The sequence below is a fragment of the Staurois parvus genome, unplaced genomic scaffold, assembly GCF_062004578.1.
Source record: "Staurois parvus isolate SC_StPar_1 unplaced genomic scaffold, SC_StPar_1.0 ptg002406l, whole genome shotgun sequence".
In the NCBI taxonomy this organism is placed as follows: Eukaryota; Metazoa; Chordata; class Amphibia; order Anura; family Ranidae; genus Staurois; species Staurois parvus.
In genome coordinates this window covers 176,724-197,518 of record NW_028320202.1, presented here as the reverse complement: position 1 = coordinate 197,518, position 20,795 = coordinate 176,724, and the positions used below count along the sequence as shown (strand labels likewise).

The 20,795-nt window shown below is 51.0% G+C and overlaps 1 protein-coding gene across 1 annotated transcript in view; it reads right to left on the bottom strand.

Moving 5' to 3' along the window:
- LMCD1 (LIM and cysteine rich domains 1) overlaps window positions 1–20,795 on the bottom strand; it is a 45,947-nt gene that overhangs the window by 15,361 nt on the left and 9,791 nt on the right. The window contains exons 2-3 of the mRNA XM_089665916.1: window positions 12,604–12,692; window positions 5,857–6,112 (exon numbers count right to left, since the gene is read on the bottom strand). Coding sequence (XP_089522042.1) covers window positions 5,857–6,112; window positions 12,604–12,692 — 345 coding nt within the window. The remainder of the gene's footprint in view (window positions 1–5,856; window positions 6,113–12,603; window positions 12,693–20,795) is intronic.

The window sequence follows — 20,795 nt, the reverse complement described above, 5'->3', positions numbered from 1 at the left end:
AGGACCTTCAAATTGCTGCACCCTGACTGGATAGGCCTCGGTCCGGGAAGAGTGCAAGGGCTGACCCAGCATCATCGGTGGGCTTAGATTAACCACCTCGCTTACTGCACCTTCAGGTTTGAGGTCCCTCAGATCAGGGTATAGCTGGGGGGCAGGGGTCTGATCAGTGGTTCGTAGCGCTTTGATGCAATCCGCCCTGTTTTTTAACCGGGTGTCTATTCCCCTTGATTCACAGATGGTCTGCAAATCGGTTGTTGAGAAGGCTTCATAGTTGGAAACAGAAGGAGCTGGGGTGAAGCAGGAAGAAGGGAGAGGTAGAGGCAGAGGCTGAGGGATAGAGACAGAAGACACAGAAGGTACATCAAGAGTGACGTCACTAACAGAAGAGACAGGTGCAGTTATACTTATCTCAGCCACTGTTGGTTGTTGGGGGACCCCAGCAGACCCTGATCCTGCCTGCCTTAGTAGAGTCAGCCCTGAAAGAGCTTCCTCCACCTCTGACACTGGATCCTCCTGTTTTATTCCCTCTGGAGGCCAGGTATACATCACCTGGTTCTTCCGGACAGACACCAGTTTATGTATGCCCTGCTTCCCTAATTGGATTGACCTGTGAAGCCATAGCTGTGCGATCTCTAGTTCTGACGCCTGCATCCGTGGTTCAAATTCAGAGATGAATTTTTCCCACCTCCATGCGTCAAATGTACCTTCCCGGGGAATTTCCCATCTGGTACCCTTCGACCATTTATTCCACCTTTTGAGGGGTTCTGTAGACTTCCCCCCCAAACTCACCTTCATCAGTTGTGCAGCTGTCCTTACCCTGAAGAGGGCTGCTTCCCCCTCTCTCTTCATGGACTGACTACTGCCCATCGTGACTAGTCACTGGTATATATCCCGCGTCCGGGTACCTGTTTACCCCCTGGAGCACTCGGTGGGATCCTACCGAGAGGCCTGATTCCACCACTTTCCCAGCACAGCGTAATTTATGTGATACTTATCGATCACCCGAAGCGCATCAAGTGGCGGTCAGACTGAGAGCACACCTCCCACTCCCACAGCGTAATTTGTGTGATCCTGACCACCCGAAGTGTTTGTGGTAACCAGGCTAAGTGTTACTTCCCTGGACCGCCCACTCGCACAGCGTAATTTATGTGGCTCTCATCACCCACTGTGTTTGGCAGGCCACACCGCACAATGATGAAAGTGGCTTTTCTCTCCCTGCACACAGAAGCTAACACAAGTCAAAACAAAAAGAGGGGTTCTTGGATGTTACTTAGGGGTCACTGGTTGGGCAGAAACCTGCTAACTGACCTTTAGGAAATTTGTGTAAAGAAAAAACTTTCCTAATACACACAGAAAAAAACCCTTTTCAACCTGAAAAACTGTTAAAAAGGACAAAGTGGATCCTTATAAAAAAACACGGGACGTTTCACAGTAAAACAATTACACAGAGGTAAACCGAAAAACTGCGCCAAAAGTAACCTTGTTGCTGACGCAAAAATCACTCCTATCAGCACCGCTAAACGATCCACGTTATACACGCAATCTTTACTGCAACCACCTAGAACCGTTTACACAAAAAGTCTGCTGGACGTGAAACACGCGACACAGCAGCTTAAAACAAACCCGCTTTACAATAAGGAACTACTTTTAACAGGAAAAACACAAGAAAAACATAATCACTATACAAGAAATCTATGTGCAAAAACCCAGACTACACCGCGCTCATTAAATGTGGAACACGTGAAGGGAAAACTCGCTTAACACACTTTAAATTGGCTGGCAATACGCAAATTTAAAGCTAAAAGCAAACAAATGAAACTGTAAAAAATTTGGATTAAAAACACAATATGGGTCAAATGCATATAGGAAACTTCATGCACATTGCATAGAGATTACTGCACATATGGTAGCCAACAAAATGGCCACCAACAGGGAAAGCACATGGTCATTAACAAAATGGCCACCAAACAAAAGGAGTCCATGTGGTTTAGTCAAGAAGATGACCCCCCACAGAGGAGCACATGGCAGATACTAGAATGACCCCCCACAGAGGAGCACATGGTAACACTAGAATGGCCCCCCACAGGGAAGCACACGGCAGCCTCTAGCCTCAAAATTGCCTCTTACATAAAACAGACTTTTGAACAGAACATACACTGGACAATTACACAACAATATGAAGTACACATACAACACAATTTGGGCACAATCACAGAACGGACATAAAACACCAACATATCACACTAACATGCACATGTAACAGAAAGGACCCCCTGCTGCATGCTTGCTGGGAGCAGTAGTTCCACAAAACATTGTACACAGATCTTACAACAGTTAACAATTAACCTAAGCCTTTCAGCACTGTAATAATTACCTCACGTGGAGGGGGGTAAAGCAATCACCACAGTACCTACAGCCCACAAATACTTACCTAACACTATGCAACAACTTTTACCCACTAAAACATATACCCGTTTAATTTTTGGTTGGAAGATTTTTAAACTTGACCAAATCCAGCCAACCAAACCCACCCCTCTGCTGCTCTCCGCAGAGACAAACCCTCGTCTTTCACCCACAAATCAAGAGTTTAGGACAAAAAACGAGGTCCTTGTTAAGCGGTATTTCTTGTTAGCTAACAGAGAGCGAAATCAGCCACACGAACACGCAAAAAGCGATCCTCTTAATGGCAGAGAGACCTGAAATGTGCCGGCATACTTTTTGCTAGTTCATGATGGCCATTCCCCCCTCGTTCTAGGTTAGCTACGCAAGAATACGCGTTAGTATCCACCAGGCTCGCCAAACTGTCTTGGAAATTCGCTTTAACGAATTTCTCCTTACCGTGAGTACTCGCAGTTGGATGCGCAGAAATCCCCCATAAAGCTGTGCGAATCTCGCTTACCACGACTGCAGCTAAACTACACGATTCCTGCCCATCCAAATACTTTGGTTCTGTTGAATTTGTGGGTGATGGAGCTCCGTTACCCTGGAATGATCACACGACACTCTAAGGCTGGTTGCAACTCACATAAGGGGTGATTTTAGGCTCAGCTCTCTGTTTTATTAAGAATACACACATGCCCCCCACATGAATAAAGTCAATCCCTCCCACCGAACAATACAATGGGGATTGCTTATACAGAGGATGTACATTCCAATTGGAGCATAGCCTTTGCTATTATCTATCACTGGTCCTCCCCCATGAACCTTCTGAGGTCAGCAGACTTCCTCCCCTTCCCCCCTATGAGCCATCTGAGGTCATATTTCCTGTCCTACTATCTTCTATTGGTATGTACATTCTCTGTACAAGCACTCTCTAAAAATATCAGTCTGTACCTGGATGGGCCCGATACGATCTTTATTAAAACACATCCATCCCAGATACAGTTTCAAGTTGGTAATGGGTTGTAAGATATGCATAAGCCTACACGTGGAGTTCACACCGCTTGCGCATTGCGTTATGAAGCCCACGTGGTACCATGCTGCTGATATGTGGATACAGGCCCACGGTCTACTGACAGCGGCATTCGCATGGAATGCCGTGGTGGTATACACGCCGGTCTATAAGCGCAGATCTGCCATCTCATCCATTACCAAGCTGAGTACTGTAATACATACATTGTACATGCGCATGGCCCAATTGCAGCCTTCAGAGCTTTAATTAAGCCACACGAGAGACATATGAATAACACGAATACATGACACATTTAAAGTTCGACCAACAATACAAAATTTCCATGACACTACCATCATCATCACCATCACTACCATCATCATCACCGTCATCATCATCACCATAATCATCACAGTCATCATCATCACCATCACTACCATCATCATCATCACTACCATCATCACCATCATCACTACCATCATCATCATCATCACTACCAGCATCATCACCGTCATCATCATCACCATAATCATCACACTCATCATCATCACCATAATCATCACAGTCATCATCATCACCATCACTATCATCATCATGATCGCTACCATCATCATCATCATCATCATCACGACCATCATCATCACCGTCATCATCATCACCATAATCATCACACTCATCATCATCACCATCACTACCATCATCATCACCATCACTACCATCATCATCATCACCATCACCGCCATCATCACTACCATCATCATCATCATCACTACCATCATCATCATCGCTACCATCATCATCATCATCACCATCACCGCCATCATCATCACCATCACTACCATCATCATCACCATCATCATCACCATCACTATCATCATCATTATCACCGCCATTATTACCATCTTCATCACTGTCATCATCATCACTATCACCATCGTCAACATCATCAACATCATCATCACTACCATCATCATCACCACCATCATCATGACTGCCATCATCATCACCATCATTACCATCATCATCACCATCATTACCATCATCATCACCATCACCGCCATCATCATCACCATCACCGCCATCATCATCACCATCAGCATCATCATCATCATTACCATTATCATCACTACCATCAAGGTCTCCTCTCCCTCTCCCCTCCCCCTCTCCCTCTACTCTTTCTCTTCCTCTCCTCTTTCTCTCTCCTCTCCCCTTCCTCTCTCTCCTCTCCCTCTCTCTCCCTCTCCTCTTCCTCTTTCTCCTTTTCCTCTCTCTCCCTCTCTCCTCTCCTCTTCCTCTCTCTCCTCTTCCTCTCTCTCCCTCTCTCCTCTTCCTCTCCATCTCTTCTCTCCTCCCTCTCCCTCTCTCCTCTTCCTCTCCATCTCTTCTCTCCTCCCTCTCCCTCTCTCATCTTCCTCTCTCTCCCTACCTTCTCCCTCTCTCCTCTTCCTCTCTCTCTCCCTCCCCTCTCCTCTCCCTCCCCTCTATCTCTCCTCTCCTCTCTTCCTCTCCCTCTCCTCTCTCTTCCTCTCTCTCTTTCCCTCTCCTCTCCCTCCCTCCCTCTCCCCTCCCTCCCTCTCCTCTCCCTCTCTCCTCTCCCTCCCCTCATTTTCACCCTCTCCTCTCCCTCTCCTCTCCGTCCCCTCTCATCCCCCTCCCCTCTTCCTCTCTCCTCCTCTCCTCTCCCTCCCTCTTCCTCTCCCTCTCTCTCCCTCTCTCTCCCTCTTCCTTCCCCCCTCTCCCTCTCTTCTCCCTCTCTCCACTCCATCTCCTCTCTCTCCCTCTCCTCTCCCTCTCCTCTCCCTCCCCTCTTCCTCTCTCCTCTCTCTCCCTCTTCCTTCCTATCCTCTCCCTCTTCCTTCCTCTCCTCTCCCTCTCTTCTCCCTCTCTCCACTACCTCTCCTCTCTCTCCACTACCTCTCCTCTCTCTCCCTCCCCTCTTCCTCTCTCCTCTCCCTCCCCTCTCACTCCCCTCTTCCTCTCCTCTCCCTCTCTCTCCCTCTTCCTTCCTCTCCTCTCCCTCCCTCTCCCTCTTCCTTCCTCTCCTCTCCCTCTCTTCTTCCTCTCTCCTCTCCCTCCCCTCTCTCTCCCTCTCCTCTCTCTCTCCTCTCCCTCCCCTCTTCCTCTTCTCTCCTCTCTCTCCCTCTCTTCCTCTCTCTCCACTACCTCTCCTCTCTCTCCCTCTTCCTTCCTCTCTTCTCCCTCCCTCTCCCTCTTCCTTCCTCTCCTCTCCCTCCCCTCTTCCTCTCTCTCCACTACCTCTCCTCTCTCTCCCTCTCCTCTCTCTCTCCTCTCCTCTCCCTCCCCTCTTCCTCTTCTCTCCTCTCTCTCCCCTCTTCCTCTCTCCTCTTCCTCTTCTCTCCTCTCTCTCCCCTCTTCCTCTCTCCTCTTCCTCTTCTCTCCTCTCCCTCTCCTCTCCTTCCCATCCTCTATCCCCATTTTCCTCCTCGTACATGGGATGTAATTACCAGTTTCTGGCTGATCCCCGGAGGGGCCCATTCGTAGGTGACGGTGACAAAGGTGGGGTCTTTACGGGAGGTGATGGGGTTGGTGATGATCATGCGGTTCCTCTTGTAGACGCGGAGCCCATCGCTGCCCTTGACGCGAGCGGTCAGTCCTGAGTAGGCGGTGTCGGAGAGTAGCTGCCCAATCCGGTGATCTTCTTCCACCTCGGTGGGCAGGGCATGCTCCTCACGTAGGCAGTGGCAAAGCTCGCAGGATTTCCTATGGGACACAAAGCATAGAAGTCGTATTTAATAGTCGATCCATCCAATATTCCATCGATCTCCATGTATGGAGTCAGAACTTTCCAGGGACTCCGGCGGGATGATATATGCAGAGGAGAAATCTGAGGGGTCCATCAGCACCGGGGACACCGCCCCACCCCAAAACATAACTCACCTGTTGATCCCGCCAGGAGATCTGATATTTCCTGTAACAGGCCAAGCTATTCTGCAAAAGTGATTGGTCAGAGCAGCTGTCCATCATCCAGCAGGTGGAATTGGCTGAAGCTGATTGGATGACGCAGGGTGACCACAGTTCTTCAACATTGGAGGCTGGTGGTCGGCACAGCTTCATATATGAGGCCAAGAGAGCGCTATGGACGCGGCTCTACAATTCTGGTTTCCATCCCCCGGAGCTTCCATTATGATTGGCTGATCAGCAGATAGTTTGTACATTTTGCTACACATTTATCCCCTCCCTGCCAGTTGTACACAAGTATGTGGCAGCCGTATATAGGCGTACCTGTGTCTGCACTGGGAGCACGCTCAGTTGTACGCCCCAAGCATGGAGACTGAGCAGTCATTGAGAGTAATGAATGGGAGCCGGAAGGACAGGTCCTGACCACCGCACTGATCACCTGCTGGAGAATCCTCCACCGAACATCCACTGGGAGAAACAATGTAACCTGTGGAGGATCCCCAACCACGAATCAAGAAAGATAAACTAGACAAGGGCATGGACTAGGGTAGTGTCAAGATCAGTGTCTGTGGTAGGGTCAGGGTCAGTGGTAGGGTCAGTGGTAGGGCCAGGGTCAGTGGTAGGGTCAGTGGTAGGGCCAGGGTCAGTGGTAGGGTCAGTGGTAGGGTCAGGGTCAGTGGTAGGGTCAGTGGTAGGGCCAGGGTCAGTGGTAGGGTCAGTGGTAGGGTCAGGGTCAGTGGTAGGGTCAGTGGTAGGGCCAGGGTCAGTGGTAGGGTCAGTGGTAGGGTCAGGGTCAGTGGTAGGGTCAGTGGTAGGGCCAGGGTCAGTGGTAGGGTCAGTGGTAGGGCCAGGGTCAGTGGTAGGGTCAGGGTCAGTGGTAGGGTCAGTATACAGACTATAGGGTGTCTCCATATACTGGCACACGTATGTGGCGGTATACATATTATGGGATGTCTCCGTATACTGGCACACGTATGTGGCGGTATACATATTATGGGATATCTCCGTATACTGGCACACGTATGTGGCGGTATACATATTATGGGATGTCTCCGTATCCTGGCACACGTATGTGGCGGTATACATATTATGGGATGTCTCCATATAGTGGCACACGTATGTGGCGGTATACATATTATGGGATGTCTCCATATAGTGGCACACGTATCTGGCGGTATACATATTATGGGATGTCTCCGTATCCTGGCACACGTATGTGGCGGTATACATATTATGGGATGTCTCCATATAGTGGCACACGTATGTGGCGGTATACATATTATGGGATGTCTCCGTATACTGGCACACGTATGTGGCGGTATACATATTATGGGATGTCTCCGTATACTGGCACACGTATGTGGCGGTATACATATTATGGGATGTCTCCGTATACTGGCACACGTATGTGGCGGTATACATATTATAGAATGTCTCCGTATACTGGCACACGTATGTGGCGGTATACATATTATGGAATGTCTCCGTATACTGGCACACGTATGTGGCGGTATACATATTATGGAATGTCTCCGTATACTGGCACACGTATGTGGCGGTATACATATTATGGGATGTCTCCGTATACTGGCACACGTATGTGGCGGTATACATATTATGGGATGTCTCCGTATACTGGCACACGTATGTGGCGGTATACATATTATGGGATGTCTCCGTATACTGGCACACGTATGTGGCGGTATACATATTATGGGATGTCTCCGTATACTGGCACACGTATGTGGCGGTATACATATTATGGGATGTCTCCGTATACTGGCACACGTATGTGGCAGTATACATATTATGGGATGTCTCCGTATACTGGCACACGTATGTGGCGGTATACATATTATGGGATGTCTCCGTATACTGGCACACGTATGTGACGGTATACATATTATGGGATGTCTCCGTATACTGGCACACGTATGTGGCGGTATACATATTATGGGATGTCTCCGTATACTGGCACACGTATGTGGCGGTATACATATTATGGGATGTCTCCGTATACTGGCACACGTATGTGGCGGTATACATATTATGGGATGTCTCCGTATACTGGCACACGTATGTGGCGGTATACATATTATGGGATGTCTCCGTATACTGGCACACGTATGTGACGGTATACATATTATGGGATGTCTCCGTATACTGGCACACATATGTGACGGTATACATATTATGGGATGTCTCTGTATACTGGCACACATATGTGGCAGAAGCTTTGTGCAGGGAATTCCTTCCACCTCGGGGATGAGATCCAGTCCTGACCTTTATCAGGATCCAGGAATTCCTCTCCCCGGAGTCCCCTGCATTTCTCCCATCCCAGAGAGGTGACGGGGTTTGTTGAATGTCGGGACCTTTGGAAGGGATCAGGCCGGACTTACAGCTCAGCCTTAAAGGATAACTCCACCCGTCCAGCAAACCCAATACAGCCAGGCGGGCGGTCAGAACTTCATATCTGGAAATAGTTTTAATTCCCAATTGTGATCCGTTCCGTCTGTAGAGACATTGGAGGAAGAGACGGGGCTCGGAGCTCTGGCTTTGCGTCATGTTTAGGGGTGTGGCCTCATCAGTCTGCAGTTGTCTATGAACTGTACATAGGTAGGTTCACCTGGGATAAGAAACTTACCTGTCTCTTCACCTCATTGGCTGTGACTAAGGCTTATTGCTGAAACGCGTAAACCATTTTATCGGCACATTTTACTCAACAAGGTTTACTATTCGGGAAGATGAGTGTCGGCTACACCGATCCTCATCATTCGGTTGTGTCTGTGCTGGGAGGATACAGCTGGAGCCCCAACATCTCACCGACATCCCGCTGACACCCCGACGACATCCTGCCGACACCCTGCCGACATCCCGCCGATATCCCGCCGACACCCCGCCGACATTCCGCCGACATCCCGCCGACACCCTGCCGACATCCCACCGACATCCCGCCGACACCCCAAAGACATCCTGCCGACACTCCGCCGACATCCCACCGACACCCCGCCTACATCCCACCGACATCCCACAGACACTCCGCCGACACCCCGCCGACATCCCGCCGACACTCCGCCAACACCCTGCCGACATCCCACCGACATCCCGCCGACACCCCAAAGACATCCTGCCGACACTCCGCCGACATCCCACCGACACCCCGCCTACATCCCACCGACATCCCACAGACACTCCGCCGACACCCCGCCGACATCCCGCCGACACTCCGCCAACACCCTGCCGACATCCCACCGACATCCCGCCGACACCTCACCGACATCCCGCCGACACCCCAAAGACATCCTGCCGACACCCCGCCGACACCTCACCGACATCCCGCCGACACCCCAAAGACATCCTGCCGACACCCCGCCGACACCTCACCGACATCCCGCCGACACCCCAAAGACATCCTGCCGACACTCCGCCGACACCCCGCCGACACCCCGCTGATATCCCGCCGACACCCCGCCTACATCCCACCGACATCCCGCCGACACCCCGACGACATCCTGCCGACATCCCACCGACATCCCACCGACACCTCACCGACATCCCGCCGACACCCCGACGACATCCTGCCGACACTCCGCCAACACTCCGCCGACACCCCGCCTACATCCCACTGACACCCAGTGACATCCCGCCGACATCTTGCCGACATCCCACCTTCGTGGGGGTCATCTCTGGGCGGAGCACTGACATGTCTCTGCACAACACATGGCCCCATGTATGCCTGAACTCTGCCCCCCCTTTTCCTCCAGCTCCACCCCTTACGGCACACAACAAATTCAGGAATACGTTAAGAATGCTGGCAGCTGCCTAAAGTCTCCCGACTTCTTTCCTATTCATTGTCCTATGTTAGGATTTCCTTGTGAAATTGCAGCTTCCTGTTCTCCCACTCCAGGGCTTTATGTTGGCAGAGCTGAGTAATGGCCACACCCCCAATCACAAGTATCCTCACATACACTTGTACGTAGAAGAAAGAGAAGGGGAGTGTCTGACCAGGGAGAGGTGTGTCTGACCAGGAAGAGGCGTGTCTGACCAAAGAGAGACGTGTCTGACCGGGGTGTGTGTCTTACCAGAGAGAGGCGTGTCTGACCAGAGAGAGGCGTGTCTGACCAGGGAGAGGCGTGTCTGACCAGGGAGCGACATGTCTGACCGGGGTTTGTGTCTTACCAGAGAGAGGCGTGTCTGACCAGAGAGAGGCGTGTCTGACCAGAGAGAGGCATGTCTAACCAGGGAGAGGCGTATCTGAGCAGGGAGAGGCGTGTCTGACCAGAGAGAGGTGTTTCTGACCGGGGTGTGTGTCTTACCAGAGAGAGGCATGTCTGACCAGAGAGAGGTGTGTCTGACCAGGGAGAGGTGTGTCTGACCAGAGAGAGGTGTGTCTGACCAGGGGTGTGTGTCTTACCAGGGAGAAGCATGTCTGACCAGGGGTGTGTCTTACCAGGGAGAGGCATGTCTGACCAGAGAGAGGCGTGTCTGATCAGGGAGAGGTGTGTCTGACCAGAGAGAGGCGTGTCTGATCGGGGGGTGTGTGTCTGACCAGAGAGAGGTGTGTCTGACCTCTGACCAGGGGGGTGTGTCTTACCAGAGAAAAGCATGCCTGACCAGGGAGAGACGTGCCTGACCAGGGGACGCCAATGTTCTGCTGCTGTACACCCATCCCCTGCCACCATCTTCTTCTCTGATGTCATTAGAAGCTGGCCTATATCTTCCAGGTTCTTGCAGCCGGCCTGGTGACACACATGCATTGAAGGACATCTTCAGGGGTAAGTGACAGGAGGCCCCTGATGATGCTCCAAGGCAGAGCAGAGTTCCCCGAGGCCTCCTCAGATATCCATATCTACTGCATATGTCATTCTCACCTAGACTGTATATCAGGGGGTTCTGGGAGAGCTCCTTTAAAAATAAAAACACAGATTCTTAGGGAGGGAGGAAGGGGGTGTGTGGATGACAGAAAGTGGGTGGGGGGGTGAAGGTTCACTTTAAGTAATTTACTATTCCAGTCACGCCCATCAAGAAGGTAAAGGAGGAGGGAAGAAGAACACAATGACCTCGGTCTGTAAAGATTGAGACTTGGTTCCCCTCCCCCATCTACTTTAGATCTACCAATAGGAGCCTATCTAAAGGGAAATATATTGATTGGACAGTTAGTAGATCCATTATATGATCGTTTTAGGAGGTTGTATGAATATTGGAGATGTTTTATGATGTCCCCGGCACCAGATCACATGTACACGTATATGGAGATAACACCATAGGGAAGGACTAGAAATAGCTGGGTCCTCTCATGGCTACCTGCCCTGGATCTGGACCCATCAGTTCACCAACCAACCTCTGATGATAATCAGGCTCCACCCTCTGGGGTGCACTTCTCAGGCTACAGGTTGGGTCCAGGGGTGCCAGATACCCAGAAAAATAGGAGAACAGAAGAGAATGAAGGTTCCTCTCTCCTGAACCTGACCCTCGGTGAGCAGACAATCCCGAGTCCATGGCCGGACGGTGAGCAGACAACAATCCCGAGTCCATGGCCAGAATCTGGAGTCATCATCATGATTATATCTCCAGCTCATCTGAACATGGGGTCTCATTGGTATTAAACCTAGCCCCACCCCCTGTGACATCATCTGCTCACATCCCATCACTCATATGTGGCCACCATCGCCCCTTCCGCCCGTACCTCGTTTTCTGAGGACTGAACACCAGCAGAACATTTGAGGCCTTCATATACCTGCAAATATCTGCATGTGACGGCCTTGTGGAGCGCGTTGCGGAGTGCGTTGCGTGGCGTTGGCTTGTTGACTACACAGTCAACAGCCGACTGAGACTGACGCGTTCCGCCAACAACTGGATGAGCGCTTAAACATACAGATTAAAGGAGCCGAACGAGTCAATACGTTTCCTCGGATTACTTCCAGGGACAGATACGCCATAAATCACCGCACTATCGAGCGCCATGATTGATACGGAATATTCATGGCTTGTCCTCATTCATTGTCGGAGTATTTATCATCGGCCTGAATAGAAGCCTCTCCGCCACAACATATCATCATTAATAATACATAGGTGGAGGCGAGCGCCGCAGCTGAATGAGACGAAATGTGGGTGGAAATGCGGAGGAATAGGAGGGGTTCTTCCTAATTGTTAAAGAACTACAACAACCAGCATGGCCTCTGTATTCCAATGATGGTGGGAAAAAAAGTCACTTTATATGACGCCATTCAGAAGAGGACACAGCCACGCCCCTCCGATCATTTCCATCATTGTCTGCAGTGACATCACTTTACCTCCAGGGGTGCTGCTGGAATCCCGCACATGCTCGTTTGCACTTCACACAGGGCGGTCCTCTGTCAACTGGCGGCTGTCCGAGGGACATCTGGAAGAAAAAGGAGGAGCCTAAGTCAGGATGCAGAGCCAATCAGAATTCACAAACTCTTAACAGTATTTTATTGGCTTTTAAGAGGATCTCCAGTAACCCCTCTATGGTCCAATATAAGAGGTCACCCCTAATTACCTCCTATAAGGAGTGACCCCTTATTGCCCCGTATAAGGGGTGACCTCCATTATTGCCCCATATAAGGGGTGACCTCCATTATTGCCCCATAAAAGGGGGGACCTCCATTATTGCCCCATATAAGGGGTGACCTCTTCTATTGCCCCGTATAAGGGGTGACCTCCATTATTGCCCCATATAAGGGGTGACCTCCATTATTGCCCCATATAAGAGGTGACCTCCATTATTGCCCCATAAAAGGGGGGACCTCTTCTATTGCCCCATATAAGGGGTGACCTCTTCTATTGGCCCATATAAGGGGGGACCTCTTCTATTGCCCCATATGGTTGGACCTCTTCTATTGCCCCATATAAGGGCTTACCTCCATTATTGCCCCATATAAGGGGAGACCTCTTCTATTGCCCCATATAAGGGGTGACCTCCATTATTGCCCCATATAAGGGGGACCTCTTCTATTGCCCCATATAAGGGGGGACCTCTTCTATTGCCACATATAAGGGGTGACCTCTTCTATTGCCCCATATAAGGGGGGACCTCTTCTATTGCCCCATATAAGGGGGACCTCTTCTATTGTCCCATATAAGGGCTGACCTCCATTATTGCCCCATATAAGGGGAGACCTCTTCTATTGCCCCATATAAGGGGGACCTCTTCTATTGCCCCATATAAGGGCTGACCTCCATTATTGCCCCATATAAGGGGTGACCTCTTCTATTGCCCCATATAAGGGGGACCTCTTCTATTGCCCCATATAAGGGGTGACCTCCATTATTGCCCCATATAAGGGGTGACCTCCATTATTGCACCATATAAGGGGTGACCTCTTCTATTGCCCCATATAAGGGGTGACCTCTTCTATTGCCCCATATAAGGGGTGACCTCCATTATTGCCCCATATAAGGAGGGACCTCTTCTATTGCCCCATATAAGGGGGACCTCTTCTATTGCCCCATATAAGGGGTGACCTCTTCTATTGCCCCATATAAGGGGTGACCACTTCTATTGCCCCATATAAGGGGTGACCTCCATTATTGCCCCATATAGGGAGTGACCTCCATTATTGCCCCATATAAGGGGTGACCTCTTGTATTGCCCCATATAAGGGGTGACCTCCATTATTGCCCCATATAAGGGGGGACCTCTTCTATTGCCCCGTATAAGGGGTGACCTCCATTATTGCACCATATAAGGGGTGACCTCCATTATTGCCCCATATAAGGGGTGACCTCTTCTATTGCTCCATATAAGGGGGGGCTTCTTCTATTGCCCCATATAAGGGGTGACCTCCATTATTGCCCCATATAAGGGATGACCTCCATTATTGCCCCATATAAGGGGTGACCTCCATTATTGCCTCATATAAGGGGGGACCTCTTCTATTGCCCCATATAAGAGGGGACCTCTTCTATTGCCCCATATAAGGGGTGACCTCCATTATTGCCCCATATAAGGGGGGACCTCCATTATTGCCCCATATAAGGGGTGACCTCCATTATTGCCCCATATAAGGGGGGACTTCTTCTATTGCCCCATATAAGGGGTGACCTCCATTATTGCCCCATATAAGGGGTGACCTCTTCTATTGCCCCATATAAGGGGGGACCTCCATTATTGCCCCATATAAGGGGGGACCTCCATTGTTGCCCCATATAAGGGGTGACCTCCATTATTGCCCCATATAAGGGGTGACCTCCATTATTGCCCCATATAAGGGGGGACCTCTTCTATTGCCCCATATAAGGGGTGACCTCTTCTATTGCCCCATATAAGGGGGGACCTCCATTATTGCCCCATATAAGGGGTGAACTCCATTATTGCCCCATATAAGGGGGGACTTCTTCTATTGCCCCATATAAGGGGTGACCTCCATTATTGCCCCATATAAGGGGTGACCTCCATTACTGCCCCATATAAGGGGTGACCTCTTCTATTGCCCCATATAAGGGGTGACCTCCATTATTGCCCCATATAAGGGGGGACCTCCATTGTTGCCCCATATAAGGGGTGACCTCCATTATTGCCCCATATAAGGGGTGACCTCCATTATTGCCCCATATAAGGGGTGACCTCCATTATTGCCCCATATAAGGGGTGACCTCTTCTATTGCCCCATATAAGGGGTGACCTCCATTATTGCCCCATATAAGGGGTGACCTCCATTATTGCCCCATATAAGGGGTGACCTCTTCTATTGCCCCATATAAGGGGTGACCTCCATTATTGCCCCATATAAGGGGTGACCTCCATTATTGCCCCATATAAGGGGTGACCTCCATTATTGCCCCATATAAGGGGTGACCTCCATTATTGCCCCATATAAGGGGTGACCTCCATTATTGCCCCATATAAGGGGTGACCTCCATTATTGCCCCATATAAGGGGGGACCTCTTCTATTGCCCCATATAAGGGGTGACCTCTTCTATTGCCCCATATAAGGGGGGACCTCCATTATTGCCCCATATAAGGGGGGACCTCCATTATTGCCCCATATAAGGGGTGACCTCCATTATTGCCCCATATAAGGGGGGACCCCCATTATTGCCCCATATAAGGGGGGACCTCTTCTATCGCCCCATATAAGGGGTTACATCTTCTATTGCCCCATATAAGGGGTGACCTCCATTATTGCCCCATATAAGGGGGGACCTCCATTATTGCCCCATATAAGGGGGGACCTCCATTATTGCCCCATATAAGGGGTGACCTCCATTATTGCCCCATATAAGGGGTGACCTCCATTATTGCCCCATATAAGGGGGGACCTCTTCTATTGCCCCATATAAGGGGTGACCTCTTCTATTGCCCCATATAAGGGGTGACCTCCATTATTGCCCCATATAAGGGGTGACCTCCATTATTGCCCCATATAAGGGGTGACCTCCATTATTGCCCCATATAAGGGGGGACTTCCATTATTGCCCCATATAAGGGGGGACCTCTTCTATTGCCCCATATAAGGGGTTACATCTTCTATTGCCCCATATAAGGGGTGACCTCCATTATTGCCCCATATAAGGGGTGACCTCCATTATTGCCCCATATAAGGGGTGACCTCCATTATTGCCCCATATAAGGGGTGACCTCCATTATTGCCCCATATAAGGGGTGACCTCCATTATTGCCCCATATAAGGGGTGACCTCCATTATTGCCCCATATAAGGGGTGACCTCCATTATTGCCCCATATAAGGGGTGACCTCCATTATTGCCCCATATAAGGGGGGACTTCTTCTGTTGCCCCATATAAGGGCAGATGTATGGCCCCATCTCTAATCTGATATCACTGACTCCTTTGGCCGGGAATGTTCCCCGGGGTCGGCGTTGGGCAATGTCACCTTCCGACGTCTATTTTCGGGAGGATGAAATCAGAGCGGGGGGCGGTAATCCCCTCACCTGTCTGGGCCGCACGCCATTGTCACAGCGGATTGTGTTGGGTGGAAGATATTTGGGCCCCCAGGAGTTTAGGCTTCTGGAAGCTCAGACAGAGCTATTCTGTGTCATACATACTCCATGCGTCCGACAGATATCAGCCTCCCCCCAGGAGCTGACAAACCTCCACCAACATGGAAGATACAGATGTCTCCGGAGGCTTTTCCCTCCCCCAATACAAATTCCTGGACTTGTTTGTTCTGCATTCCCGGCTTATCACCCAACTGGGCCTGGAGGAGGGTGAGTGACGAGCTGTGCGCAGTGCCGCCCCATACACCCAACAGCAGGGAATTGTGGGAAAGGATGGAGTGATGGCGGTCATGACAGTCCAGCAGTGTCACCCTCCTGAAGGGGAGTTCAGAGAGAAGTCAGCTCATCATTTCCAATCAATTTCTCCTCCATCCATATATGGACCAATGAGATATAGGAGCTCTGCTCAGTCTCCGCCCACTGCTGGGGAGGTGGGACAGTCTGGGGTCAGAGAACGAGAACTTGTATTGAAGGAACAACTCAACTCCACACACAGCCCAGCGGGAGAGCGCCACCCGCCAACACTCACAGGTCAGTGCAGCTGGTAGAGCGGAGAAGGTTCAGATGCACCGACAGCGTCTGTCTCAGAGGAAGGAATGTGGCTGGGCTCATCCCAACAGAGAGGCTTCCAAAAAGGGGTGACTTGTCCCTAGCCTGTCCCTACTCGTCCGGAACCTCTCCCTGCCGCTAATCACTTTCCCTGTCAGGTAGGAGCGCTACCCACTGCACACAAAACCTGGGAACAGGGACCTAAAAAGGCTGTGTTCACCCAAGATGGCCGCCAGGGGTCACCTGAACGCAGCGTAGCCAACCAGAACGCTTCCCCAGAGGCACAGGAAATCATAAAGAAAACAAGTTTCTATTGACTTCCTCTCCAGCTGAGCGCCACCTACTGAGGGGGAAGCAGACTGCACCGGCCTGCATATACCCAGCACTGGAGGGGGCGCTCTCCTTCAAAATGTGTATCTGGGCAAACCCCTCCCCCAACACCCCATCCAATCCCCATGTATGAAAACAATATTTGATGATCCTGCCAGGAATCCAATCATCTCCTCCCCTCCTATGGTGACAACTCTCCTTCCCTGAGCCCTCCCCTGCTGGACTACAGAACACCTCATGTGATAGGAGGAGGAAGGGAGGTGATTGGTAGTCCAGCAGCAGGAAACAAAGCTGACAAAGCTGGTTGGTTGAGGGGTGGTGACACCATTGAGGCCAGAGGAGGCAACCAGCTCAGATGGTACTGGGGGGGGGGGGGGGTAGTGGGGGATGGGGGGGGGGGCAGCACTGAGGCCGGAGTATCCATACCACTAACCATACTGAGCTGGTTGGTTGCTAGGACACTGGTGGCTGAACTGCACGCTGTCATTGGTTGCTGGTGCACTATAACAACCAATGACAGGTCTGCTGCCAGCATCCTAGCAACCAATGAAGCTGTGCAGCCCAGCCGCCAGTGTCCTAGCAACCAGTGTCACACATTGTCATTGGTTGCTGTGCCAGTGTCCTAGCAACCAAAGTGGGGTGGCATTAAAGTGAGGGTGGCATCTGTGGGGCCCACAACATGTCTGCCTGCCGAGGGGATGAGCCTAGGCACATGGAGATTTCCATGCAACAGATGCGATGCTGTGAAAACAAGGTGAAAGTCGGGTGAATCTTGGACGGATCTGACCTTCGGATCTACGCACATCGATCCACACAACCTCAGGGTGCAAGAAGCAGAAAGGCGTGAAAGCATGCGCAGAACGCTCACTCCGAGTACATGGGCCCCAGGTGGCTGAATGGTTTTATCTCAGCAGTTGCTGATCGGAAAAGCTGAATAATTGCAGTGTGATAGACAACCACTAGAGGGCGGAGCTACAGATCTATATATAATGAGAAGAGGGGGAGGGGGGTCAGAGATCCATCCAATGAACAACCAATTACAGGACACGCCCACTGAATGCACACCCCAAAATCTGCATCTGGAACCAATTCCTCCATTACGGGGGTCCTTCATACTAACACGGGGGGGGCTCCTCTATAATAACACTGTACATGGGGGTCTGAACATGGAAGGGGGGTCTGTACATGGGGGGGTCTGTACATGGGGGGTCTGTACATGGGGGGTCTGTACATGGGGGTCTGTACATGGGGGGTCTGTACATGGGGGGTCTGTACATGGGGGGTCTGTACATGGAGGGGGGTCTGTACATGGGGGAACTGTACATGGAAGGGGGGGGGACTGTACATGGGGGGGGACTGTACATGGGGGGTCTGTACATGGAGGGGGGGGTCTGTACATGGGGGGGACTGTACATGGGAGGGTTGTACATGGTGGGGGGGGGGTTTGTACATGGGGGGACTGTACATGGGGGGTTTGTACATGGGGGGGACTGTACATGGGAGGGTTGTACATGGAGGGGGGGTCTGTACATGGGGGGGTTTTACATGGAAGGGGGGTCTGTACATGGGGGGGTCTGTACATGGGGGGGTTGTACATGGAGGAGGGGTCTGTAAATGGGGGGGACTGTACATGGGGGGTCTGTACATGGGGGGGGACTATACATGGGGGGGTTGTACATGGAAGGGGGGTCTGTACATGGGGGGGTTGTACATGGAAGGGGGGTCTGTACATGGGGGAGGTCTGTACATGGAAGGGGGGTCTGTACATGGGGGAGGTCTGTACATGGGGGGGTCTGTACATGGAGGGTGTGCGATCCCCGCTCCATTCTCCTCCATTACCCCTCAGGGGGAATTCCTGTCACTGGAGGTTTTCCTCCTCCATCCTCCAGCACAGGAAGTGAAGTGAAATCTCCCCCCGGGGGCCGGACAGGCAGGTTGGGCCAGAGATGGTTCCGGAGGTTTCCGGTTGTGTATCTATCCTTCTACTTCTTGGCCTGGCGTTGTTGGGATCACATGACCGCCCCCCCCGAGGCCTCTATGATGTTCTATGGCGATCCGGACGCAGGAGGCGGGGCAAGGATCGCAGGATATAGATTGGGATAGAATTGGACATTTTCCTGATATAAGTGGGAATTCTCCTTCTAATATGGCGGAACATTTCATATACGCAGACCGCGCGTGCGTGTTCCGGAACCGAGTGCATGGGAGGAGATGCTGGGACTTGTAGTTCCATGTTGGGGCCACAGATTGTGAGCCGAGGACACTAAAGGGCCACGCTGCCCTCATGGTGGGGGGAGGGGAATTATGGGCTGTTGGTGTTTCTGAGATCATAAAAAGAAAGTGAAATTTCTACAGGAGCCGATGTTCCCGGAACACATGAAGGAACTTTCTGAGGCATGCTGGGAGCTCCTCTCCTCCTGCCGGATAATCAGGAACGCCTGGAATGCGGAATATGAAAAGAATTTATTCATCATAAAGAAGAAAAGTCCCGGCTGAGAGTCAGAAATGATCCCTCATTGGATGAGATAGGAAATCAGAGATCGCCTTATAGATCGATCGATCAGAAGATGGAGGAATCTGGAGCCCTCATTGTATGGAGCCGAGAGAAGTTCTGACATCGAATGAAATACGAAGAAAAGTAATCGAGTGTGAATTCCTCTTCATATATCTTCACTGATCAATGTATCCAATAGACAGAGAGACAGACACACCGAATATATCTTCCGGAACAAGACAATCGCATCATCCCAACATTCTCCGTGACCAATGTACTGCACAAAATGTCACTGAAGGGAACTTCACCCAACCAGAGGCACCCAAATCCACCGAACTCCACAGGACCCACCAGAGCTTGTTCAGGGGTTCCGCAGCAATCAGCAGAAACCCCGACCCCCAATGTAAGGGACACTCTTCCCCCCACTGACCCCCAATGTAAGGAACATTCTTCCCACTGACCCCCAATGTAAGGGGCATTCTTCCCACTGACCCCCAATGTAAGGGACATTCTTCCCACTGACCCCCAATGTAAGGGGCATTCTTCCCCCCACTGACCCCCAATGTAAGGGACAATCTTCCCCCCACTGACCCCCAATGTAAGGGACATTCTTCCCACTGATCCCCAATGTAAGGGACACTCTTCCCACTGACCCCCAATGTAAGGGGCATTCTTCCCACCGACCCCCCAATGTAAGGGACATTCTTCCCACTGACCCCCAATGTAAGGGACATTCTTCCCACTGATCACCAATGTAAGGGACATTCTTCCCACTGATCACCAATGTAAGGGACATTCTTCCCACTGACCCCCAATGTAAGGGACATTCTTCCCACTGACCCCCAATGTAAGGGACATTCTTCCCACTGACCTCCAATGTAAGGAACATTCTTCCCACTGACCCCCCAATGTAAGGGACATTCTTCTCACTGACCCCCAATTTAAGGGACACTCTTCCCACTGACCCCCCAATGTAAGGGACAATCTTCCCCCCACTGACCCCCAATGTAAGGAACATTCTTCCCACTGACCTTCAATGTAAGGGACAATCTTCCCCCCACTGACCCCCAATGTAAGGAACATTCTTCCCACTGATCACCAATGTAAGGGACATTCTTCCCACTGACCCCCC